At 36.5% G+C, this 26,397-nt stretch overlaps 1 protein-coding gene across 6 annotated transcripts in view; it reads left to right on the top strand.

The window, feature by feature from the left end:
* ELP2 (elongator acetyltransferase complex subunit 2) overlaps positions 1–24,301 on the top strand; it is a 36,883-nt gene extending 12,582 nt beyond the window's left edge. For 2 of the 6 annotated variants that reach the window (XM_069468097.1, XM_069468096.1), the window contains 16 exons: positions 251–317; positions 784–924; positions 2,048–2,143; positions 3,357–3,457; positions 3,644–3,775; positions 5,634–5,783; positions 6,738–6,926; positions 9,507–9,576; positions 10,102–10,197; positions 10,344–10,401; positions 11,014–11,086; positions 16,180–16,372; positions 17,965–18,086; positions 19,686–19,819; positions 20,360–20,473; positions 23,779–24,301. In XM_069468097.1, coding sequence (XP_069324198.1) covers positions 251–317; positions 784–924; positions 2,048–2,143; positions 3,357–3,457; positions 3,644–3,775; positions 5,634–5,783; positions 6,738–6,926; positions 9,507–9,576; positions 10,102–10,197; positions 10,344–10,401; positions 11,014–11,086; positions 16,180–16,372; positions 17,965–18,086; positions 19,686–19,819; positions 20,360–20,473; positions 23,779–23,935 — 1,893 coding nt within the window. In that variant the 3' untranslated portion in view covers positions 23,936–24,301. The remainder of the gene's footprint in view (positions 1–250; positions 318–783; positions 925–2,047; positions 2,144–3,356; positions 3,458–3,643; positions 3,776–5,633; positions 5,784–6,737; positions 6,927–9,506; positions 9,577–10,101; positions 10,198–10,343; positions 10,402–11,013; positions 11,087–16,179; positions 16,373–17,964; positions 18,087–19,685; positions 19,820–20,359; positions 20,474–23,778) is intronic. The other 4 variants (XM_069468103.1, XM_069468100.1, XM_069468102.1 and 1 more) reach the window with 3 other exon arrangements.
* The last annotated feature ends 2,096 nt before the right edge of the window (positions 24,302–26,397 follow it).

Here is a 26,397-nt window from a genome sequence, read left to right as displayed (position 1 = left end):
TTTTTCTATATTATATCCACAGTATGTCATTTTATCTTGTAAACATTTAAAGTATTTGAGGCTACAGATATTATCTACTCAGCATTGCTCCATTAATGATTCAGATATTACGTGATGAGATTTTTCATTGCCAAAGGAGTGTCGTAAAAGAGGGATGCAGTAGGACTAGCTGAGACCAAATGATGTCACTGATGTACATGAAAATGTTAAATTTTTACATCAAGCCCGATGATTTTTGTTGTCCTCTTAGTTTCAGAAAGTGCTTCTTCTCTGTGGACATGAGGATTGGATAAGAGGCGTGGAATGGGCAGCCTTTGGTCAGTGTGAAATTTTGCTAAAGCACGTATGATGGGGATAAGTATGTGTAACTTCCAAGAAAGCAGCCTCTTATGTTTTAATTTTTTAAGTTTTCTTTGTATGTTACATTTTTCTATGGTCCCAATTAGAAAAGAAGATACCTATCCCTTCTGTTAACTATTAATTGGGTGGTAGAGGATGAAACAAATTGATATTTATAAGATGACACTAGCTGTCTTGTCCACGTGCACTCTTGAAAAGTTCTTTGTAGAACTTAGTAGAGTATATATAAGAGTACCACGTGTTATAAACATTTATTGGCATTGTATGTATATTTGTCAATGATGAGTATAGGTCAAATGAATGAAGGGTAAGGAAATGTCTAATTTTTTCAGGAAATCTAGAAATGTACACATAAGGAGAAAGTCTTATACCTAAGTTTAAGAATATAATTTTTAAAAACAATATAATTTATTTTTTAATTAGGTGGAGATCTTTTCCTAGCAAGCTGTTCACAAGATTGCCTGATAAGAATATGGAAGCTGTATGTAAAATCGACATCTGTAGAAACTCAGGATGATGATAATATAAGACTGAAAGAAAATACTTTTACCATACAAAATGAAAGTGAGTAATAATGAAAATATTTGATACTTAGGTCTCCTAGCCGGTTCATTTGTCTGTTTCACATACAGCTATGTGAAGGTTAGCTTTTCAGAATGTCATATTCTTACCTGAAACCGATCCTGTGCATTTTTCCATTTTTATTTTTATGTGAGGATGAGTCATTTTTTACATAGAAAACATTTTTCTTTTAAACCATATTAGTAAGACTTTTCTAAAGTGCTGAAAACAATGTTTAATGCTTTTCAGTAAGTTCATTTGTAAAATGTTACCAAATTTGCAGTTTTAGCATAGGAAGACCTAAAGGAATTGTGTGAATTATTTGTACTTTGGAATATATGTTGGAGTATATTCATAAAAGACAAGCTAGGTCCCTAAATTTAAGTAGTATATGTAATTGTTTTTTCTCCCTGTCTGGCATTAGAACAGTACCTCTTGCATGGTAGATCTTGTAGGAGTGTTGTATTTGAGGTAGATATTTTTGGATGTGTATCTAAATTATAAAGTTAGTTTTCAGCATTGTTCATGTAGGTTTTCTATTCTTTGTTATTACTCTTTTTGTTTATAAAGTCCATTAGAGTTCAGATTTTGATAACATGGTTTTATGGGGAGAACCAAGAAATGATATAATAAGCATATTATTAGTAGCTATACCCAAATATGAAATTTTTCATGATATTTTCATTAATTAGTTAGAAAGCCCAAAATACTGATTTTATTTCTACATTTATCTTACATTTTTTAAAATGGTATTTTATTTTAGGCAATTACATTTTGATAATGAGTGAAGATAACAAGGAGGCTGACACGTCTGTTTTGCTTTTTCATTGAAGTATAATAGTAGCTGTCCCCAAAATCTTCAAAACAGAACATACGCCGTAATATTTATTTATGACCAGGTAGAGAAAAATATAGAGAAAAATTTATCTTTAGGACTTTTTCTCCTGTAATTTTGAACAATGGGTAAGGCTAATGAAATTTAGAATGTATGTTCTTTTTATTGAATCTCAGCTATCATATTTTGTTCTGATTTTTTTTTTACATAATTGCATAGCTGACTTGGTTATGAAAATGTTCTTTTTAGAAGAGCTTTGAGGAAAAAATACCTTCATTGCTTTTGTTATAGGTATTAAAATAACATTTGCTGTTACACTGGAGACTGTGCTGGCTGGTCATGAAAACTGGGTAAATGCCGTTCATTGGCAACCTTCATTTTACAAAGGTAGGAAAAAAACATAACATATATCCCTTATTTCAGTTAAATCTTACAGAATTTTAAGCTGACCAGATAAAGTGTAGGATTTTTTTGAGTGTGATTAGAAATCTCAAGTATAAGACACTTTTTTCTTTGTCTGTCTGTCTTTTTTTTTTGAGATGGGGTTTTGCTATGTTGCCCAGGCTGGATGTGAACTCCTGGGCTCAAGTAATCCACTACAGCCTCCTGGGTAGCTGGGACTACCACCTGGCTCAGACATTTTCAAGTTGGCAAAGTTTAATGCTGCATTACTGGTCTTCTGGACACTCAATTCCATTAAAAATTGAACTGCTAAATGGGAAAAGTATGGTTTCTGCCATAATGCTGAAACCACCATACTTTCATTAACTTTTTCTCTTAAAGGTTTCCAACCTGGTTTGTTAGGAGATTTAAGAAAAATTGACTTTTAAGCCAACTTCACTGGATTCTTTACCCTTGGTAATACAAAGTTGGTAATACTGAGATACATTATTTATGACAAAGTAAGACTCTCTTTCCCCTTCTTTCTTTTGCCCTTTACCTCCATTTATGGAGCAATGTTTCTGTGCGTACTCAAGCTGGGGATAGAGCTGAACAAGGCATAGCCTCACATTCTTCCTTCCCACCCCTTTTCTAAGGCAAGAATAACAATAATTAATGCTCAGGTAACCACCCTTCTGTTCTTACTCACATTATGCCATATGTGCTACAGTTTTTTTTTTTTTAAATAAGTTGGATATTAGAAATATCAAAGACCCCTGTATATTCTTTCCTGAACCTTCCCCTCCATCTTTCCGTAGAGGCAATTACAATACTGAATTCAGTGCATATCATTTTCATCCATGTTTTTATACTTCTGCTACACACATATATATAGCTACTAACAATATTTTTTTATAGCTATTAAAACTTGATATCAGTATATATTTATCCTTTTATAACTTGCCTTCTTAGCTTAACATGTTTTGGAGATGTATCCATGTTGATTCGTGTAGCTTCAATTATTTGCCTTTATTGCACTGTAATATTCCATTGTCTGAATATACCACAACTTGTTAGCTGTTCTAATGGTAGACATTTGTGGTGTTTGAAAACTTTTGCAATTACAAACAATGCTGCAGTGAACATTCTTGCAGTACCCATGTTGTTTTTTTCTGGTAATCTACAAACATAATCACCTAAAGGAATTTTTATTTTTTAGATGGTATTCTACAGCAGCCAATGAGATTGTTGTCTGCTTCAATGGATAAAACCATGATTCTCTGGGCTCCAGATGAAGAGTCAGGAGTTTGGCTAGAACAGGTAAAAATGCAGATTTTTAAAAAACAGAAAATTGGGTTTTATGAACTGCAAATTTATAAAGAGCTGCAAATTTTCACTTTTCGTACACATTAAATGAGTGGGAATTCAGTAGCCCCTGGAATCAGTTCTTTCCATTGTGAAAAATGTAGACTGTTGATTGAGAATTATTTTCTTATTATTGTATAGGTTCGAGTAGGTGAAGTAGGTGGGAATACTCTGGGATTTTATGATTGCCAGTTCAATGAAGATGGCTCCATGATCATCGCTCATGGTTTCCATGGAGCATTGCACCTCTGGAAACAGAGTGCAGTTAACCCGGTAAGAAAAGCACTTTTAAATAAAGCATTTCTAATCAAATAGTGTGAATCCTAAATGAAACCTAGCCAAACAGTATTTTACTTATTATACTCTATAGAAACATATTAGAGGCATTTAAATTCAAGTGACATTCTTTCTTTCTGTGGACATAACTGTAGTTATACCGAGTAAGAAACTTGTGCTTTTCTGAGAATAAAAATATTTGTACAGCATTGTGAAGGTATTGAAATTTGCAGATAGGAAATTTTCTACATAAGGGAACTATATCCCTTTAAGCTATATAATTTTTTTTGGATGAAAGTTTTCCTAAAATTTGTATTAATAACTTCCCTGTCTTCTTAAAGAAGATAACATAATTGGATATTTTCTTGTTGGATTGCTAAGTCCTAATAATTACTGAACGAATGTCAGTCAACTATTACACTTTTAAAGTAAACATTTTTTAGGATAAATTTTACTTCCTTAGTTAGTCTTTGAGGGCCTTCATAGAAAAAAGCATCAGATGCTGAAGGAAAAACCCAAACTAGAAGACAGAATTTCACTGTAGTTGTGGTTATAATTCAATTTCAAATTTATAATAGCTACTTACCAAGTAGAGAAAGTAAGTAATTTGTTTGTAAAAAGAGAGCTAGGCCAGGTTCCATGGCTCACACCTATAGTCCCAGCTACTCGGGAGGCTGAGGCAAGAGGATAGCTTGAGCCCCGGAGTTGGAGGTTGCAGTGAGCTGTGATGAGGCCACTGCACTCTAGCTCCAGTGATAGAGCGAGACTCTGTCTCAAAAAATAAATAAAAGTAGAAATAGAGCAGTTTTAGGTTAATAGCAAAATTGAGCTGAAAGTAGAGAACTTCCACATACCCTTACCTCCCCCACATACATAGCCTCCCCCACTATCAACATCCTACATCAGAGTGGTAAATTTATTACAATCAAGGGTGATTTTTTAAAAACAAACACTGCCCTTTAGGACTGTTACTGTGGAAAACTGTACTGTTAGCCCGAAAATACTGTCCATTGCTCAGAATTTTTTGTGAACTCCCATTAGTGCTAACTTTAGAGGTCAGAGAGGTAAATAATGTCATTTCTTTGTCACAGCCTTTTTTTGGCAGGGGGACTAGAAATAATAGAATTTAATCACTGACTGTATTCATTAGACTTATTTTTAAATAACCTATTAGCTACTTATACAAATTTAGTTTTCTTCTAAAGGTCAAGTTTTACTACCGTTTGAGGTTGTTCAAAAAGATGCTCTATGGATGAGGCATATGACATTTTTTATATTTTGTTGTCATTATTTATTATATGGTTGCTGTTGCGGGCTCCTCAGTTATTAGGCCATCTAGGTTTGGTTCGTTTTTCTATGCTGAACACCTGCAACTCCTTTTAGTTAATAAAGACAACCATCAGACCCACATTCAGAATCTGCTTACTCATTTTACACAATATTCTTTCATTATTATTTAGTGCCAGCATTATCTTGTGTACTTTACAAATATAAACTCATTTAATCCTCATAATGGCCCTGCGAGGTAGGTTCTGTTACTATACCTGTTTCACAGAAGGGTTAATTGAAGCACAGAAAGGTTAAGTAGTGTCTTGCTTTTAGGAGGCATTCAATAATTGATGAATGGGAAGAAATTTCCCAAGGTTACTGGTTTAAAGGGTACGACACATATTTGAATGCTTAAGTTCTAATATGGTTGATTGGAAAATGGGTTCTCTTATTTTATGATCCCATTCTGTATACTTTTCACTTTGCTAGGGGGCTTCATTTTTTTCTGTTATCATATATGAGTGCTTTACTTTAAGTAGTGACAGTCTTTCATTCTTTTAATATGTGTCATGAACACTTATTGCAGAGAGAGTGGACTCCAGAAATTGTCATTTCAGGACACTTTGATGGTGTCCAAGACCTAATGTGGGATCCAGAAGGAGAATTTATCATCACTGTTGGTACCGATCAGACAACTCGACTTTTTGCTCCATGGAAGAGAAAAGACCAATCACAGGTAAAATGTCTTCCTACTTTACTAATACACTTTAAAAAATATCCATGAGCACATGGAAATTGGGGCAACATTGTTAGCCATTAGGAAAACGCAAATTAAAACCATGACGAGATAGTACTACACATCCTCTAGAGTGGCTAACGTAAAAACAGTAACAAGTGCTGGTAAGAATGCAGAGCAACTGGAACTTTCATGCATTGCTATGGGGAATGCAAAATGATACAGCCAGTCTGGAAAACAGTTTGGTGTTTTCTTAAAAACTGAAACACACACCTACTCTTCAAAATTTAAACAACAATTCAAATGTTAGTTGTCAAAATGTATTTACTTCAGTTTCACATAAAAGTTCTGCTATGTCTTGTAATTTTAGGTTCAATTCATTAGGAGATATTATCAAGTGTAGAATATAAGCAAATTTCTAAAGTCATACAGTGTTGTTTTTTGTTTTTGTTTTTAATCCTGTGACAGATTATAAAGTCATATAGTGTTAGATAATAGTTTTCAGTGTTGGCCTTGAGCTCATGCAATTACAATAAAATTTTACCACTGGTAAGCTTTGAACTGCTATGTGGTAGAGAAAGTCAGTATCCTCAGTGTCAATTTCTGATAGGCATTCACAGAACTGACTATGGGTCAGTCCATGAGAGCTAATGAAGTTTGCTACTGACATTACTGCTTGAATAACACATGATAGATTCAAGTGAATACGGTTGAGAACATTGGGACAACATCTATAGTCAATTTAAAAACAAGTCAAATGATTTGGAGTGGTTTTTTTGTGGCTCTTGCTGACTTGTTACCAATACTACTCAGTTATGGTTTATGCATGGACGAATCTATACCGTAATTGTATTTCCATGACATAGTAAATAATTTTGCATCTAATATTTTGCTCATTGAAAATTTGGTTTTTGGAATGTATGATCATTTTATTTATCCTATTTTAATGCCCAGGTGACTTGGCATGAAATTGCAAGGCCTCAGATACATGGATATGACCTGAAATGTTTGGCCATGATTAATCGTTTTCAGTTTGTGTCTGGAGCAGATGAAAAAGTTCTTCGAGTTTTTTCTGCACCTCGAAATTTTGTGGAAAATTTTTGTGCCATTACAGGACAATCACTGAATCATGTGCTTTGTAATGTGAGTATCCCTCTAAATATTACTTAGGTCTAGTCACTTCATTTTGAATTTTAAAAACTTTCTGCCTCAGGCTATAAATAGGGGAATATATGTGTAGAAAGGAAGTCATACTGTTTATTGGCTTGACAAACTTTTGTATGCACTGTGGCATGCAGTCAGGTAAATACCAAAAGTAGAAATTTTGTGTAACAAATAAGCTCAAGACATGGTAAAGCCCATTACAATGTTCAATTAAGACATGAATACCATGTACCATCACTGTGCCAGGTACCCAGGATAAAACAAAATATGAAAGATAAGTCCTATCTACAAGGAGATTAGCATCTAGCTGTAACAGTAGGGGTAGAGGGAGTAGAAGTGAGGGGCAGTGGAACTAATGTACTTGCAATTGTTCAATGAGACCAGTGAATTTCTAAATCTTGTGGTATTAAGGTCAATTTCATAAAAGGAAGCAGTCACTATGTTGGAGTAATGAGAACATGTTTAATGGGACTTCATTTGGGTTTTGTAAGAGTAGGTTTTTGATTTTGTTTATATTTCTATTCCGTTGTATAAAAGATTTGAGCTATTTATAAAAATACATGGATTATGAAAATTATAACATAATTTTGAAGGAAGGGAAATTAAGTTGGAAGATGGTTATGTTACACTGAAGTTTGTATCATACAGTCCTTTATTTAGACTTGGGTCACAAATTTGGTTCTGATCTCAAAAAGAATATGTAGGCCAGGCGTGGTGGCTCACGCTTGTAATCCTAGCACTCTAGGAGGCCGAGGCAGGTGGATCGTTTGAGCTCAGGAGTTCAAGACCAGCCTGAGCAAGAACGAGACCCTGTCTCTACTAAAAATAGAAAGAAATTATATGGACAACTAAAAATATATATAGAAAAAATTAGCCGGGCATGGTGGCGCATGCCTGTAGTCCCAGCTACTTGGGAGGCTGAGGCAGGAAGATTGAACCCAGGAGTTTGAGGTTGCTGTGAGCTAGGCTGACACCATGGCACTCTAGTCCAGGCAACAGAGACTCTGTCTCAAAAAAAAAAAAAAAAAAAGACTATGTACACTTTTGGTAGGCAGGAGGAAGGAGAAAGAGCAGAAGAGTGGCCAGAGCTGTTGGAGTGCTTGTTGGAATGAAGACTGTAGAGGATGATGGTGGAGGATCTTGGGAGGCAGGCACAGTTCAGAATGTGGGGTGTCATTGGAAACTCCTACACAAAGAAAGTGATGAAAAGCATTTTGTAACAAAGAGGGTTATCTGGGAGCCCAGAGGCTCTCTAAAGGCAGTGAAACCAGCATTAGTCTGGGTGAGACTGGAGAAGAAAATGAAAGTTATTTGAAATGAAGTGCCCAACTAATCACTTAGCACCTCATGCCACAGACTTTCTTGATTATTTGAAAAGGATTTAAGATTCTGGTCTGTTTATTTCTAATAATAATGGACAGTGGGAGCAAGATTGAAACAGGGGGGTCTTAAGTGGTTGTTACAAAGAGCTAAGTGTATGGTGGTGGGAGGGGCAGTTAGTTTCAGGATTGCTTCAGTTCTAGAGATTGAAGTGGGGTTTTAGGCTTCCATGAGAGGCTTAGTCCCGGTTATACACTCAGTTCTGTGTCCTAAGATAAAAGAATCCTATAGACTGGAGAGCCTCTTGCTCTCTTTTGAGTTTTGCTCTTATACTATGTGTTAGGATAGGTATGTAGGAAAGCTTGTTATTGTTCTTGCCCATGCTATTTTGTTTTTCTTGGTTTCTGAGATAAAGCATACAGTTTCTTATGTCCCAGGTAGCCGCTCTTGATGGTGATTTTAAATTCTCATCATTCATGTTTGTGTCTAGTTCCAGCCCCTGTGTTAAAGTCTAAATTGTAAAAAAACACTCTAGCATATGGGCATGTACCAATTTTGATGGTTAGCATATAGTTTTACATATGCTATCTGTGCTGTTAACTAGTACTGGTTTCGAGTATCACCAGGTGACCTTTCAACCCTCCATACTTGTAAGAAATGGCAAAAAGATGATTTAATGAAATTACTAGTATGGGAGTATGGGATCTGTTGCTGCTAATAATTTGATTGATGTAAATTGCTGCGTCTGAGCAGATTATTGCCTCTTCAAATGGCACTCTTACAAAGTTTTGAAATACTCAATTACTTAAGTATGTTTAATGAAAATACTATGACTGTGCCCTTCTGGGAAGCATCTGTGTTTATATGAGTATCATCAGGGATGTGCCTGTGAGAGTCTCTTGAAAGTGGAGCTCTGGGCCTTCCATTTTCAGCCCACTGCATTCCCTGTCAGATGGTGAAACCCTTTGAGCTGTTAGGGTCTGATGAGCTCATGAATGAGAGGATGTCTGACTTCATGGATTGGGTGAGGGTTGGAGGTTAGGTAGGGCCTGTCTGTTGGAGAGTGATTGCCTAGCATTGCATCTGTTGCTTCTGGAAGTGGAAGTGTGGGCAGACATCCACATGAGGTGATCTTTAAAGTGTTTCTCAGCATTTATGAGCATGACTTTTTTTTTGTAGTGCTTGAAATAACAGTAGCTTTTAGCATTTAAAACTTACATGTCTTACTTTTTATTCCAGCAAGACAGTGATCTTCCAGAAGGAGCTACTGTCCCTGCATTGGGACTATCAAATAAAGCTGTCTTTCATGGTAAGGCTTTTGTCTCCAAAATTATTGAACGCATAGTGGTACTTAAAACAGAGTTTATATACTTGTATAATGTGTACTTAATCGTTACAGCTAATTTTTTAAAAATTACAATACATGCATCTGTCTTCTCCATGACATATTTCATGATAAGCACTCTTTGCACACACTCAGGCCACTGAAATAGGTGCAGTTTTCACAAAGTGTGTTTCGGGGAACACTATAACCACAGATGAGAATGTGAGAAACCTCAAGAATCTGTTGTGTAATGTAAAAAGTTTGTGAACTGTTGGATCAAAAGAAAATGGAAGGAATCTCTGTGGAATTGGGTAATGCTCTAAAGAGCACATTTGGAAAATACTGGAGTAGTGGAAATACCCTTGGCTTTGGAATCATGTGGACACACCGTTGAATTATACCAACTTCCAAGTGTCACTGCTTTCTATCTGGTGGCCTTATATTGGGACAGTGTAGGAGACATAAAGATAGTGAGTACATTCATGATCTTGATGTGTTTCTTTAAACTAGGAGATATAGCTTCTCAGCCTTCTGATAAAGAGGAGTTGTTAACTAGTACTGGTTTTGAGTATCACCCAGTGGCTTTTCAACCCTCCATACTTACTGGTAAGAAATGGCAAAAAAATGATTTAATAAAATTACTAGTACATGGAGTATGGGATCTGTTGCTGCTGCTCTAAATAAATGCTATAGAATTCATTATTTGGATGAAAATAGAAAAAAATAATTGCAGTACTATAAATTTATTTTAGAACCTCCCACTGAGGATCATCTTCTGCAGAATACTTTGTGGCCTGAAGTTCAAAAACTGTAAGTTAAACTGTACCTGGCTCTTTGATTTGATTCTGTCATAACTTGTGATTTTTTTCCCCCACAACTTGATTTTCTCCTTTGCCTTCCTCATACCTACATTTTCCTCCTGCTCTATAGATCTTTTAGTGCCTCTCCATAAGAAGTGAGAATCAAACCTCACATTGATTTTAATATTACTATTTATTATGTTTATTAGGTTTGTTTATTGGTCTTAATTTTTAAAGTAGAGAGGCATAACCTATCTTTTTCCTTTATTAAAAAGGATTAAGTTTTGTTATTCTTACTGGCCTTTTTTTACTTTCATGGTTTCTCATCAAAACCCATGTTTTATTGTTTATTGCTGGCTGGTTGAGGGTATGAGGTGAAAACTTGTACGTTAATCTGATTGTTTGAATGAATTGTATTACTTCTAGGAAGCTGGCATTTTTCTCTAGTCTGCCTGTTTTTCCCCCAAAATGTTTGCCTCTACAAAAATATAATGTTTCTTAAAAAAATTGTATGTTAAGTAGAGAGATTGATATTATTATTTTCACTTTTTAAATTTTGCAGCACGATAATAGGTATATTTACTAATACAGAGGTCGCATATTGTCTCTTTTTCAATTTTAGATATGGACACGGTTATGAAATATTTTGTGTTGCTTGTAACAATTCAAAGACACTGCTTGCCTCAGCTTGTAAGGTAGGGAATTTTATTATTTTAAAAAATTTTTAACAAATTTTTTAAATTAAATGTTTCTTTTTTTTTTTTTTTTTAAAGAAACTAGGTCTTGCTCTATTGCCTAGCTAGCATGCAGTGGCACAGTCATAGTTCACTGTAACCTTGAACTCCTGGGCTCTGGTAATCTTTCCACCTTGGCCTCCCAAAGTGCTGGGATTCCACGTGTGAGCCACTGCACCTGGTTGGAAATTTTAATCTTGATTCTACTTGGTCACAGGTTCTTTGGATCATCAGGCTCCTGCAAGTTTGGTAGTGATTTAGGCAGAACTCTCTATGTGAAAGGTCACTGGTACCTGCTTTTTTTGAATCTTATTTTCTCAGTCTCTCCTTCCCTTCTGTCCCTTCAAAAGCTTATAGTTGCATTTTGAATCTATTTCATGTGCACATTTTGAGCTTCTTTGTGCCCCTGCTCAAAAATGATTTAATCAGATATCTTAAAATGATACCTAAAAATGTGATAAATTTTAAATAATTGGAGTCCTAGAGACACAGGGGAATGAGAAGATGAAGCCTATAGTAAAGTCCATCAGCCTTTTTTTTTGAGGACACTTTTGGTACTGACCTAATGCAAATGGAATGACTTCTGCACTTGCTTAGGAGAATGACCTTGAACTCAATTCGGTATTTATCTATATCCTATGGACTATGCAGACAATTATGGAGGATTGTCTGAAGGGTCTGAAACCCACACATTCCTCCTAAATTTTCTAAGATTTATTTACTTGTTTTAAGTATAACTGATGGTGAGGGCTGCCCACCTGGATAGGCCCACGTGTCCCTACTTTTCTGTGGAATCTTGCCACTAATCTGCATTGAGAAGCATCGGAAAAAATATTGCCATGCTCCCACTACCACTCCCCACCCCCCCACTTATCCATTCTGTGAATATGGTACTGAGAGCACTTTCTTCTATTGGAGGGGCCTTGGGAAGAATGGAGCTCAGTAGCTTGAATGGCTGTGCTTCTACTGAGCAGCTGATTTGTTTTTAGCTTAGGACACTGTCAGTCAACTAACTGATTATTTTTCCCTTTTTAATTTGGCCCCCTTATAGCAGGTATATGCATCCTTATTTTAAACTAACATTTTTTAACAGCTTTATTTAGGTTCATTAACATACTATAAACTGTATGCTTAATGTGAACAATTTGATAAATTTTGACATACTTGTATCATAAAAATCATTTGCTATAATCAAGATAATGAATATATCTATCAATCCCCCCAAACTTCCTATGCTGCTTGGTAATTCCTCTTTCCTTCCCCCTTTCCCTTAGGGAAACACTAATCTGCTTTTTGCTTTGTCTAAAATTTTATATAAATGAATTCATCTAGTATGTACTCCTTTTTTTGGCCTGGCTTCTTTCATTCATCATAATTATTTGAGAGTCATTCGTGTTGTTGCATGCATCAGTTCATTCCTTCTTAATGCTGAGTAGTTTTCCCTTGTACAGATACACCACTATTTGTGAATTCTTTCACTTATTAATGGATATTTGGGCTGTTTTCCAGTTTCTGGCTTTTACCAGTAGAGCAATTATGAAATTTGTCTTTGCATGGATATATGAACATTTCTCTTTGCAGGGATATGTGCTTTCATTTCACTTGAGTATATTACCTCTGAGTGCAATTTCTGGATGATATGGTAGATATATATTTAAACTTTTAAGACATTGCCACACTATTTTCCAAAGTGGTTATACATTTTACAATCCCACTGGCAGAGTATTAGATTTCCAGTTGTTCTAGTCCCTCAGGAGCACTTGGTATGTTCAGCCTTTTTAACTTTAACCATTCTAGGTGTTAACAATGAGGTGTTTAACAGTTCATTGTGGCTGTAATTTGCATTTCTTTAATGATGTTGGGCATCTTTTCATGTGCTAATTTTCTGCCTATTTGGAAATATGGTGAAAATCTAATCAGATCTTTTACCCATTTCTTTATTAGAGTGTTTTCTTATTTACTGAGTTTTAGAAAGTTCTTTATATACCTTGGATACAGTGTTATCAGATATGTGCGTATGTAGGTAATATTCCCCAGTGGCTTGTCTTTTCATTCTCCTGGTGTCTTTCAAAGAGGAGAAGTTTTATGCTTTGGTGAAGTCCAATTTATCAGTTTTTCTCTATATTGGGCTGTGTCTTTCTTGTTGTATCTAGGAAATCTTTGTCTAGCTCAAGGTCACAAAGATTTTCTATGTATTGTTCTAGGAGTTTTACAGATTTTTAAGTTTTTCATTTAGACCTGTGATATAATAATTCTTATATTTGTCATAGAGTATAGATTAAAATTGATTTTTTTCCATTGTGGATATCCAATTGTTCCAGCATCATTTGTTGAAAACGCTGTCCCTTTATCACTGTGCTGCCTTTGCTCTTTGTCAAAAAGTCACTTTCAAATCCATGTAGGTCTGTTCCTACGCTTTATTCTGTTCTGTTGATCTTTTTTTGGTGTGATGTCAATATCATACTCTCTTATTTACTATAGTTTTTCATAACACATCTTAAAATTAAGAAGCAATTGTCTTCCAACTCTCTCGTTATTTTTCACAGTTATTTTGACTGTAGTAGGTCATTTACTTTGCCTTTTAGAATCAGCTTGACAGTTTATACAAAAATACCTCCAGGAATTTTGATGAGGATTGCATTGAATTTATAGATCTATTTGGGAGAGAATTTTAATAATATTGAGTATTTTGACAAGTGAATGCAGTATGCCTCTCATTTATTTAGGCCTCTAATTTTTCTCAGGAATGATTTTTTTAAAATTAACCCTTCATTTTAAAATGATTTTAGATTTAAAAAAATGTAGATTAGTACCTAGAATACCCATATACCTCTCACTCGGTTCTCTCCAATGTTAACATCTTTGTTTTTTTAATTTGCCTTTTCTTTTTTTCTTTTTTTCTTTATTTATTTTTATTCTATACTTCAACGGATGCAAATCCAATGTTAATATCTTAACATTATTGAGACTATTTTGCAGTTTTTGGTGTCAGGTCTTACACATATTTTGTTAGATGTATCATTTTGTAAATTTTTTATAATGATTGCTCATTGCTGACATATGGAAATACATTTGGTTTTTGTGTACTGATCTTATATCCTGAAACCTTGTGTAACTCATTTATTAGTTTTATTAACTTTATTGTAGATACTGTAGGATTTTCCACATAATTGCTTATGTTGTCTATGAATAAAGAAAGTTTTATTTCTTCCTTTCATGTACAGGTATTTTATTTTATTATTTTTATTTATTTAATTTTTTTTTTGAGACAGAGTCTCACTCTCTTGCCTGGGCTAGAGTGCCGTGGCGTCAGCCTAGCTCACAGCAACCTCAAACTCCTGGGCTCAAGCGATCCTCCTGCCTCAGCCTCCCGGGTAGCTGGGACTACAGGCACATGACACTATGCCTGGCTAGTTTTTTTCTATTTTTATTTGTTTGGCTAATTTCTTTCTATTTATAGTAGAGATGGGGTCTTGCTCCCACTCAGGCTGGTCTCGAATTCCTGAGCTCAAGCAATCCTCCCACCTTGGCCTCCCAGAGTGCTAGGATTACGGGCATGAGCCACCGAACGCGGCCTGTACAGGTGTTTTAATGTTGAATAGAAGTAGTGACAGCAGAAATCTTTGGCTTGGTTCTTATATCAGGAACAAAACAGTTAGTCTTTGTCCATTAAGAATTGTGTTTGCTGTAGCTTTTTTGTGTCTCTTCTTTATCTGATTGTAGAAGTTTCCTACAATCCCTAGTTTTCATAAGGAATGGATGTTTACCAAAGATTTTTTTCTTCATCTGTCTCCTTTTTTGCTTATTTATATCATGAATTATATTGATTAATTTTTCAATTGATAAACAAACTTTATGTTCCTAGAATCAGACCCCATTTGCTCATAGTGCATTGTCTTTTAAATAAATTGTTAAATTCAATTTGCCAAAATTTTAAGAACTTTTAAATCTAGCTATAAAAGATATTGCTCTGTAGTTTTCTTTCTTCATAATTGCTTTTTCTGGTTGTGGTGTCAGAGTAATGCTGGCCTCAGAAAGTATCTTCTCAGGAAATTCCTGGAATAATTTTCTTAGTATTGGTATTATTTCTTTTTTTAAATTTTTGGTAGAATTCCCAAGTAAAGCCAACTAATTCTGGAGTGAAGCCAATTGATTTTGGAGTTTTCTTTGTGGGAAGGTTTTTAACTACATGTATTTTCTTTCACAGATATAAATAAGACTATTTAGGTTATCCAGTTTTTCTTGAGTTCATTTTGATAGATTGTGTCTTTCAGAGAATTTGTCCCTTCATCTTAGTTGTCAAATATACTGGCACAAATTTAGTCATCATATTCCCTTATCATCCTTTTAATATCTGTAGCATCTCTAGTGATGTCACCTTTCTTATTCCTGCTGTTGGCAATTTGTGCCTTCTCTCTCTGTCTCAACCCTCCCCTGGTTTGTTGGTTTTTTTTTTTTTTCTCTTTTGGTGAAGGGAGTATTATGGAAATTAAACAGTAAATTGATGACTTTATTGATATTCTCAAAGAACCAGCTTTTGATTTTTATTGGTTTCCTCTGTTGTTTTTCTTGTTTCTGTTTCATTGATTTTTGCTCTGTTTTTATTTCCTTTCTTCTTAGGTTACATTTCCTCTTCTGTTTCTGATTTAATAAGATTTAAGCTGAGGTCACTGGTTTCATTGTTTGATATCGTTTGATTTTGTCTAGCTTTTGATTTTTTTTACACAAGAGAGTATCTGGTCCCTGTTACCCCATATTGACCAGAAATGGAAGTCTCTAAACTGTTAGTTATGCAATTAATACATAAAGGTATTCTTCTTGTAAAAAGTTAAAACATCAGTCCTGATGATTCATCTTTTTTAATCCCAGTCTTCTCTAATTCTTCCCAGAGTATAGGCCTGGTTGTAGTATGTTATCTCCTAGGATTTTTTTTTTTTTTTTTTTGCATTTAAACAAATACATAAACTATACCCATAGAAATAATATATTATTTTTAATAAATGTTTTATTTGCAGTTTATTTTTTACTTTATTTGTTTCATTTCTCTCCTACAGGCAGCTAAGAAAGAGCATGCAGCTATCATTCTTTGGAACACTACATCTTGGAAACAGGTGCAGAATTTGGTTTTCCACAGTTTGACTGTCACGCAGATGGCCTTCTCACCTAGTGACAAGTTCTTACTAGCTGTTTCCAGAGATCGAACCTGGTCATTATGGAAAAGGCAGGATACAATCTCACCTGAGTTTGGTAAAATACCTTCTGATTGGGAAGGTTATTAGTGAAATAGTTAGGTCCATTTTATCCACATTAAGTAGCTATTTGGTTAAGAGAAAGATAACAAGGTAAAGGGCAGAGCCTCATGGCTGTGAAGCCTTTCAAAGTTCTTAGATAACTGAGGAAGGCTTGACCTTGTAAGATTTACATGGAGGTGATCTTTGAGTTGGCCTCCTTGCGATTATTTAGTCAGGATGGTGTATGTTCAGACATATCAGTTAAAGAAAAACACAAATCTATGTGTAGGAAGTTAAATTTTGCAAATGGTTATGTTAATAGAATGCCACCACAAAACCAATTGGATGACATATTCTGAGCTAGGATATCATGGGACAGGAATAACTAAGATACAACTAAGGAAACTTGTGGTTGAGTGGTTTCTTCTCTCTGAACTTTTATTAAATATAAATATAGTAATATTTTAAATTATGAAACTTGGAGGGACCATTATTCTTATTAGCCTTTTCCTACCCTCCCCTGTCACTTTGATCATTGGGAAGGTCGTGTTAGGCACCCTTCTGTGGGTGACATGCCCCATGGGCAAGGTGTTAGCCTACTTACTCACATTCTACTCTGAGCCTGGCATAAATTGAAAAAACAGAAAGGAGTAAAAGATTAGTGTTGTTGTAGCAGTGGCCTATTCCTATTCCTCCCAGTTTCTTTTGGTGGGTAGATTCTAGAGAGTGTTCAAAGTATATTTGTGAGCTGGGCCTGGTGGCACATGGCTATAGTCCCAGCTACTTGGGAGGCTGAGGTGGGAAGATTGCCTGAGCCCAGGAGTTTGAGCCCTACCTGGGTAACACAGCAAAACCTTGTCTCACAAAAAGTATATTTGTGTTGTTTAATCCTGTTTTTTATTCTTCCATTGATATGACTTCCATACAATTTTTATATTTCTAGTCCCTTAGTATCTTGTGTTTTAGAGAATGAGAATACCCAAGGACTATAAAACGTACTCAACAATAAGAGTTGGAACAGACTATTTTCCTTTGTATCAATAGTGATTTCCTACCATGCAACGTTTGCTTTTTAAGAAGTTAAAATGATATTAATAATATATTTATTAATCTGTTGTGTCTTTCTAGATTATGGATTAATAGATACATTCCCATTCCCTCCTCATAAGCAGTTATGTGTTTTAGGTTTAGTACAAGATAAGGGCTAGACGTTACCTTACATTTAAATCTTACAAGGAAAATATTAAGGCATTTTTTTCCTGTAGTCTAATATGCAAATCTGACTACTTCTTGAATAAGCTTAAATTGCTTCAGGCTTCTTCCATAGCTATAAATTGAACTTTGAGTATCTGGAAGATGTTTGTCATGACTCACTAGAGAGGGACTACTCAATGTAAAAGCATTCCCTACTAGAAAAATACCGTAAGCTCACAGCCTTCTGGAGAGGGGTCAGTTGCCTGGCCTCAGTCTGTTGCAAAAGTCAGCACATATTAAATTGATTACTAAGTCACACATTAAATTGATTACAGAGCACTTAAACATAGCTTTCTAAGAGGTAAAAAACCAGTTTTCTCTGCTTTGTCAGTGGTGTGCATGTATTTCTTTCAGACCCAGTTTTCAGTCTATTTGCTTTTACCAACAAAATTACATCTGTGCACAGTAGAATTATTTGGTCTTGTGATTGGAGTCCTGATAGCAAGTATTTCTTCACTGGGAGTCGGGACAAAAAGGTAATTTTTAAAAAACTTAATATTTTTTCAAATGTAAAATAATATTTTTATAGGTATATTTGAATAAAAACCACATAATCCTGCCTTTCTGATACAACTTTTAAAAATCAGTTTATGTATCCAGCCTCTGTTTGGGTTAAAGAAAAGAAAATAGGTTTAGTCCCTTCTGTGTTTTTCATATACATACATAAAAAAGACTTTTATTACTTGTTAAATTCTATGAATCATTTCTCTGAAATATCAAAAATATGAAGAGAAGAGCTTTCAGACATAAGACCTTCATCAAATAGTCCCAGTGAAAGAAGAGCAGTAAATGAAATGGATCAAGATTCTCCCACTAGGAGGGCAGTGGGAGCATAAGGGGAAAAACAATTTCTAGTTTTCTGATTCATATTTACATGAATTTAACATTTTTTTCTATAATGAATGACTATTACCTTTTTATTCTGTGGTAGAAGTGGGGTAGAATGTGATCCAAACTGGGAAGAAAATCAAAACAAGTTAGCTAGCAATATGCTCTTGAACATGACTTTCACCTTTGTTCTCTGGGAAATGTCCTCCTGACCTTTGGTCTTTCCTCTGTTTTCATACTCTTTAAAGCGTCGTTTCCTTTTTCTGCAGTTCCTACAGACAGTTTAGCATTCCTTTCCTCTCCCTGCCCTGTCTAGTCCTAGACACAGTACAGATTGCTGAAGTGGAGGGAAGGCTAGCACAGGTATGGCAGCACTCAGGTGAAGCACTTATATGTCAGCCTCTACCGGATCTCTCAGACCCTCTCTCATGTTCATTTGCCTATTCATTTCTTTCTGGTTGTTCATTTGCTTATGCCGTGCTAGATGCTGAGCAAGCAGGACTGCTTCTGTCCTCCACAGTCATGTCCGTAGAAGGTGGTCCAGTGCCGTGCTCAGGGAAGGTCAGGGATGCAGCAGACAAAGCAGCATTTGCTGCACATGCTCAAAAACATGCTTCTGCTTGCTTGGACAAAGCTTCTGCTCAGAATCTTGCTTTGGCCCTGCGTTCTGCTTCACTTCCCTCTCCGTTTCTTTGTGACCAGTCTCATACCATTGAGGTGTGAGCTTCCAGGGAAGCCTCATTTCTTATGAGGGATATCATCAGGGTTAGGTCTTCCTGATAGCTGAGTTGGTTCCCCAAGAAATGGGTGGTGTAGAGGAAGAGCTAGCGACTTGATGAGTCCCCATGAATTTTGTGGTAACCTTCTTGGGGAGATGCATGAGCCCCCCTCAGTGAGGACATGGCTAATTGAACTTAACTGGATCAAAATCAATTTGTGAGTGAAAAAGGCATGCTGGACATCCCGATAGTCTCTGGGCAGGGACAGTCCATCTTTGGATCAACACATGTAAGTAGCTGAAGTCCCAGAGATCCATGTCTGCTATACTGTGGCTTCTCTCTGGAGTTTGAAATGCCCTGAAGTCCTGGAACATCATACACAAATGTAAATGCTGCATTTTTTAAAATACTTTGTGTTACTTCTGCCATTGAAGCAAATATTTTGTGTTACTTCTGCCATTGAAGCTCTCTAATGCATTGCTAGAAACCTTGCAAAGAGAAAGCTTTACAAAGTGTCATCTGTGTTAGGTGGTTGTCTGGGGTGAATGCGACTCTGGCGATGACTGCATTGAGCACAACATTGGCCCCTGCTCCTCAGTCCTGGACGTGGGGGGCGCCGTGACGGCTGTCAGCATCTGCCCAGCGCTCAACTCTTCCCAACGGTCAGTCTCTGTGTGGGGCTTAGTTTCATGTTGTCTTAAGAAGACTGCTTGGTTTCTCAATGTAGCCCTCTTATCATTTCATTTGTGGGTTCTCTTAGCTACTGAGTTGCTGATTTTTTTAAAATACTTGTGTTTCTCATAACAATTTTTAAATTGTTAGAACTTGACGATTCAGAATGACAGAATAGAGATTACAAATGTCATGTGAAGGTTCTTAGTCACCACATACAGGACTGCAGTTCTTTTCTATAACAAGCATTTTCAGTGGAACAAGGGTCCCTGCAGCCAGCCAGGGAAACACTGGCCTGTGGGCTTTGCCACCAGAGGGCAGAGGTCAACTTGTGTGCAACCTCTGTAGAGAAGAGGCTCCTTGGGGATGCTGTACATCAGTGCAATGCGTCCTAGGCTGATGCCTTGAAACAGAATCTTTTGTAAGCCAGGGACAGTTGGGAACACTGTGAAGAACTACGTTAGAGCGATGATGGAAATAACAGATATTCATGCTAAATGAAAGACTCTGTCTCCCTCTCTGAAAAACAGATACGTGGTTGCAGTAGGATTGGAGTGTGGCAAGATTTGCTTATATACGTGGAAAAAGACTGATCAAGTTCCAGAAATAAATGACTGGACGCACTGTTTAGAAACAAGTCAAAGGTATTTTCTTCCTATTTTTGCTTCCATCAGATTAGGTAGAAGTTGTGGAGTCTTTAGTAAAAAAATTTTATGCCACATTTTCATGAAGAGGGATGAGGGTTTACCACTAAGTGGTACCTCTTTGTTCTGTGGTAATCTCCTGAAATTGACATTTGTTATTATATTGCACTTGATTTTTAAAAGGTTGCTTGACCAAGTTTCTTGTTTACATAATATTGTTTTTATAAACAAGGATTTGATACAAAAGTGATTTTTATAATGATGTGTTTTAGAATTCAACTATAGTAGATTCTTAATAAAATGTGACTCAAGGCCAAGCCTGGTGGCTCACACCTGTAATCCCAGCACTTTGGGAGGCCAAGGCAAGAGAATTGCTTGAGGCCAGGAGTTCGAGACCAGTGTGGGCAACATAGTGAAATCCTGTCTCTACAAAAAATAGTAAAAATTAGGTGGGCATGTGGCATATGTGTATAGTCACAGCTATTGGGAAAAAATTTTAATTCAAAATGTTTGTGATTTTTGGAAATATTATGGATTGTGCTTTGGTAGCCACATCTTTGTGATTGAACACTTCATCTCAGATCCTGTAATGGAGCAAATTGCTGGGTGCCCCTCAGCCCATGACTGGATTTCAGGCACAGCAAGTGCTCCCCAAGCCTTATGCCCTGGGCACGACCTTTGCCACCTAAACTGGCATATAGCACCTGCTGTTTACAACCTTCTCTCTACCCCCACCCACCTAAACAGCAGGGATCATTTTTAATCTAGTTTTTTACCCAATTTATTCTTTAAAAATGTCTAAACTTTCAAAAAAGTCACTAATAGCATTCTGTGTAGGCTTTTTCTACTTTCATATATTCATACTGTTGAAAATTTCAAATGACAATATCATAATGAGGCATTGAGAATGCTTAATGGAGAGAGATTTGTGAGCACATCTTTTTTTTTTTTTTTTTTTTTTTTAAGAAATGGGGTCTCACTCTGTTGTCTAGGCTGGAGTGCAGTGGCATGAACATAGCTCACTGCAACCTCAAATTCCTGGGCTCAAGCACTCCTCCTGCCTCAGCCTCTTGAGTAGCTGGAATTACAGGTGTGTACCACCGTGCCTGTCTAATTTTTTAAAAAAAAATTTGTAGAGATAGGATCTTGTTATATTGCCCAGGCTGGTCTCAAACTCCTGGACTTAAGTGATCCTTCAGCCTTAGCCTCCCAAAATGCTGGATTACAGGCATGAGCCACTGCACCCTGGGCCAGCACATGTCTTTTATAAGGTATTTCATCCAGTAGAGCTTGTCTCCCTATCAGCCAAGCATGTTAGTGTTCATTATAATTGTATTTGTTAGTAATTTATTACCATGTCCCCACGGCTTCTCTCCCACCTCTCTAATGCTAGGTATAGCAGAACTAGTTCCTGCTTTTGGCTTACTGAAGAGGGAAGAAATTCAATGAAATTCCATATTCTAAGCATTTGAAATTTTCTCTCTTCCTGGGCAACCCTCCCTTTTCTCTTCCTTCTTCTCGCCTTGCCTGCCCACAATGCTTGCTCTGCCTCTGACCTGGTGTGCAGACCACTTCCGTGGCCCCAGTGGGGGACACTGGCAGGAAACCCCTTAGAGAGCATGGGAAGGGGACATGTACAGAATTTGAGTTTTTTCATTTTAAGGTGGTTTTTTTTTTTTTTTTTTTTTTTTTTGTCAGTATGATGATTTAGCGTTTGCAAAATGGAACTAATTCTGACTTAGCGTGTTGTGTTATTTGGATTGCTAATATTCCAGTTACCAAATTTCAAGTACCTTTCAAATTAAAGTTTTTGCTAGTACTAACATACAAAGGGGGTGGTATAGGTAAACACTGCCTTTTAGGTTGGTTCCCAAGCCCCTATCTTCTAAATGTGGTGTGTTAATATGCTGGATTTGAAGGACATTACCAAAAAAAAAGAAACCTATCATCTCAAAGCTTATAGAGCCAAATAAGTACTGTCCCTCAAAGTAACTCTCCTGGGAAGAAATATGCTATATGGTTATTTCAATGATGTCACTATTTCAAATCATTCTTCTAATGAAATGAAAGAACTTTAATATTGATCAATAGTAAATGAAATTCCAATGGTGTTGCTGTCACTTAAAATGTTCTTGGAATTCCTCTTTACAAATTATGTTCAGAACTAGCTTACTAGTGACACAAGAAAACCTGTTATACAATACCTTTTATGGTATTACCCATTTGATCATTTGCTTTTTAAGCTTGCCATTCATATTTATTTATAAAACTCACCTCCAAGTGACTTTTAGCTGCTTTGAATGATCAAATTCATCCTCAAAGGAAGATGAGATATCATTGATAGATATCAAGTCATAGTCTGCATAATATGGAAGCATTTCCTCTAGAAGAATTTCAGAAAACATTTGTGGCCCAGCAGTGTTGTAACCTCCCCGAGTGGCCACTTGCAAGGGCACACAGTCATTTGGTTGCATAGGTTCTGGTGGGCTGATTTTAAAAATGCATTTCATTACTTCAAGGTTTATGCTTCATTCTTACCTTTTTATCATGAGAGTGCATCTGGTGATAGGGACTCTCAGGGTCTGAAAGTATAGTTTGTGTGCTCTATTATTGTTTTTAGTGTTTACTGTCTGAAAACCTACTTAAGTTTTTCACTTTATTCCTTTTTAGTTTGAGGAACTAATTTGCAGGTTACATTTATAGAGGATATTGTATTTTCATAAAGATTTATTACTAATCTATGTTTGGTAGCATTCCAGGTATGCCTTTTCAAGGGGCTTGGGGTTTGGGGGGGGCGGTGAAGGAAGCATTAATATGCTTGTCTTGCCCAAGGTCATGCAGTTAGAGATCACGCTGGAGACCAGGACTCTTTCACTGGGGAATTCAATAAATCTTTCATTGTCTTTCTTTACCCAGCAGTAAAAATAAGAGAAGCCATCAAAAGAATATATTGTAAAATTGAAATTCTTAGAAAAAAAGTACATTTAATAATGTTATCTGAAAGACTGACTTTTTAATGGCTATTTCATGAATTCCACTGATCGTTAAAACAACATTTGACAGAAATTCATTGTTTCTCACTCTTTGTGGTGGTGTCATTAGCCAGTAAGTTGCTAAAATATTAGTGATGGTATTTAAAAACCTGTATGTTTTAATTTTCAGGTTCTGACTTCTGCTCCTGTTTATACGTTTACACCATTAATAGTAAGAGTATGCTAATTAAATTAATATGTGGTAGGTACACAGTAAAATGTTTTATGGTCATAATATATATTAATTCCATTATTTCTCTATCTTTGTTTTAGCCAAAGTCATACACTTGCTATTAAAAAACTATGCTGGAAGAATTGCAGTGGGAACACGGAACAGAATGAAGCAGAAGGTGCTGAGTGGTTACACTTTGCAAGTTGTGGTGAAGATCACACTGTGAAGATACACAGAGTTAACAGATATGCGCTGTAGTGGACCTAGTAACTACATGCTTGCAGTCATTGGTGTCTTAAAAGATATTTATCATGTAAACAGATCACCTTTCTTTACCTTTGTAATTAAATTGAGTTTCATTTTAGCAGTAGTCCTTATTTGGGTCCTATACCCTTTTAATCTGATGAAAGCTACGCACCCTTTTCCTTGGTATATTATTGATCCATGCACACTCAGAACTTTGCTCACATTTTCAGAGAATCTCGGACCTTGAGACCTGCTTCTGCTCAGATTAAGAACCTCTGTTTTTTCTTCATGACTGGATTAGCTTGATTTTGTGTTATTTTGGGCCTTTTCATTTGCCTCTCTTTGGGACATTTCATTATTTATTACCCTCTTCAGAGGATAGACACAGGAAATAAAAAGAGAGGAAACCCAGATTACTCATTTTTATTTTAACATTCTTTATAAATAAACATACCACACAAAATAGGCTAACTCTGTCTTGATCCCCTCCTTCCCAATATATGCCAGTCTTTCTAGGAATTTGGCAGGCAGTCATAGGTAGGTTTGAACTGTAGCCAATCCTTTCCTTTATTGTTTAAAGGTACATAGGTTCTTCTTTTAGAGTTTTACTTAAAGTAGAATATCCTGACATCTAAAGTGACAGAGGTAGGTACTGCAAATCTGAATTTATGTGATAGCTGAAGCCATGAGATTAAAGGTTGTATGTTCCCCAGGGAGGATGCAGAGGGAGGAAGTGGGTGCTGGAAATAATGTTGGTTGTGCCAGCTGAGGGTTAGGGGCAGGCTGGGAGAGTTGGGAGTTGGGTAGAGAGAGGTTAAGGGAAGATGTGAGAGGTGCTATGAGGACTGGGGCTAGAGTGGAGGCTTGCCCTGACCTTGTTGGAACATAGAGTCGTCTGGCAAATTGGCAGTTAAATGAATACTGTGTATAATAAATATGTTGAAAGAAGAAGGTGGGATTTTCTTGGTGGGAGTTTATGCCATAATCTAACATATTTTGCTTCCAAAGGAGTTAAGGAGTTTTGCTTAAATGGAAGTTTCCAGATGAGTGCTATATAATATTTCTTCCTTTTTTTTAGACACCAATGACTGCCAGCATGCTTAGCTAATTTTAAAAAAAGTTTTTTAGAGACAGGATCTCACTGCCCAGACTGGTCTCAAATTCCTGGGCTCAAGCAATCCTCCCACCTCAGCCTCCCAGATTGCTGGGATTATAGGTGTGAGCCACTGTGCCCAGCTCTATATGGGATCTCTAGTCTACTATATTCATAGTGTCACTGACATATGAGTTTTATATTTTCTACTGGCCATATAAAAAAAGTAAAAGGAGACAGGTGAAGTTTATTTTAATGACACATTTCCTTTAATACAATCTATCCAAAGTATTATATTAACGTATAATCAATATAAAAAAAACTTCTGAGATATTTTATACTTAAAGTCTATGTCAGCTTAGACTAGCCACATTTAACTGCTCTATAGCCACATGTGGCTAGTGGCCATCCATATTCGGACAGTGCACTTCTAGACTATTGCATCTGTATACACCTGTCTTGTGCCCTCAGCTGGAGGGGTGTATGTGAGTATGTGTGCACCAAGGCAGTGACCATCTGAGCTTCCCAACCTCAGAGACCGGGATGCCCTTCCCTGAATTACCATTTCCCTGTTTATCGGCTGAAGAATCTTTACCCGCATTGACATACAGGGATTTGTTCTGACCCCAGTGCAATGCAGGATTCCAGAGAAGATTCAGTGGACAAACTTAGTCCTTTAGAGCCCTTAACTCACCCCCCTAAGGTTACCTGAAAGCAGGCCTCGTCTTGGCCAGAATGGATTCCCAAGCTAACAATTTTCCCCAGTTGTCCTGAAGCATCTTTCCCAGGAATCACCTGTGTAATTCAGTGTTCAGAGGACTTGCCATACACGAGGGCAGTTTGCATTGTAATTCATACATGTTTACACAATCATGGCTTAGTTTGCTAAAAAGCACCATTTGAACAATACAGCAGTAATTCATAGTATTGGAAGCAAAAAGACAGTTTTGAAACTTCACTCCAGAGGAGCTGAGTATTTCAGAATCTTCAGTCTGTCCTTCCCCCTAACATCTCATTTCTCTGCTTGGGTCATAGCTTCAAACTTCAGCTTTATGCCAAGCACCAACCTAAGCATTTGCTGTTTTCTGGCCTGTACAATTTTCCTAGATGAAGGAGATGATTGGGGTGTACATGTTTGCCTTGGACAACAAGGAGCAAGACCCCTACAGTATCTTCCCAGTAACCTCAGGGGAGACAATTGATTATTGATTCCAAAGGGAGGATGTGGAAATTGGAGAGAGACTATGCAAATTAATAAAAGCACAGAATCATTCCTTTTTAAATTAGACATTCTGACATCAGCAAATCCTGGTTGTCTGGACCTTCCATTGCTACCTGTTTCAAGTCCCAGCTGGGCTGCATGTGTGGTTTAAGAGTAGGG

Source organism: Eulemur rufifrons, chromosome 5 (genome assembly GCF_041146395.1).
Source record: "Eulemur rufifrons isolate Redbay chromosome 5, OSU_ERuf_1, whole genome shotgun sequence".
In the NCBI taxonomy this organism is placed as follows: domain Eukaryota; kingdom Metazoa; phylum Chordata; class Mammalia; order Primates; family Lemuridae; genus Eulemur; species Eulemur rufifrons.
This window is presented reverse-complemented; position numbering and strand designations above follow the sequence as displayed.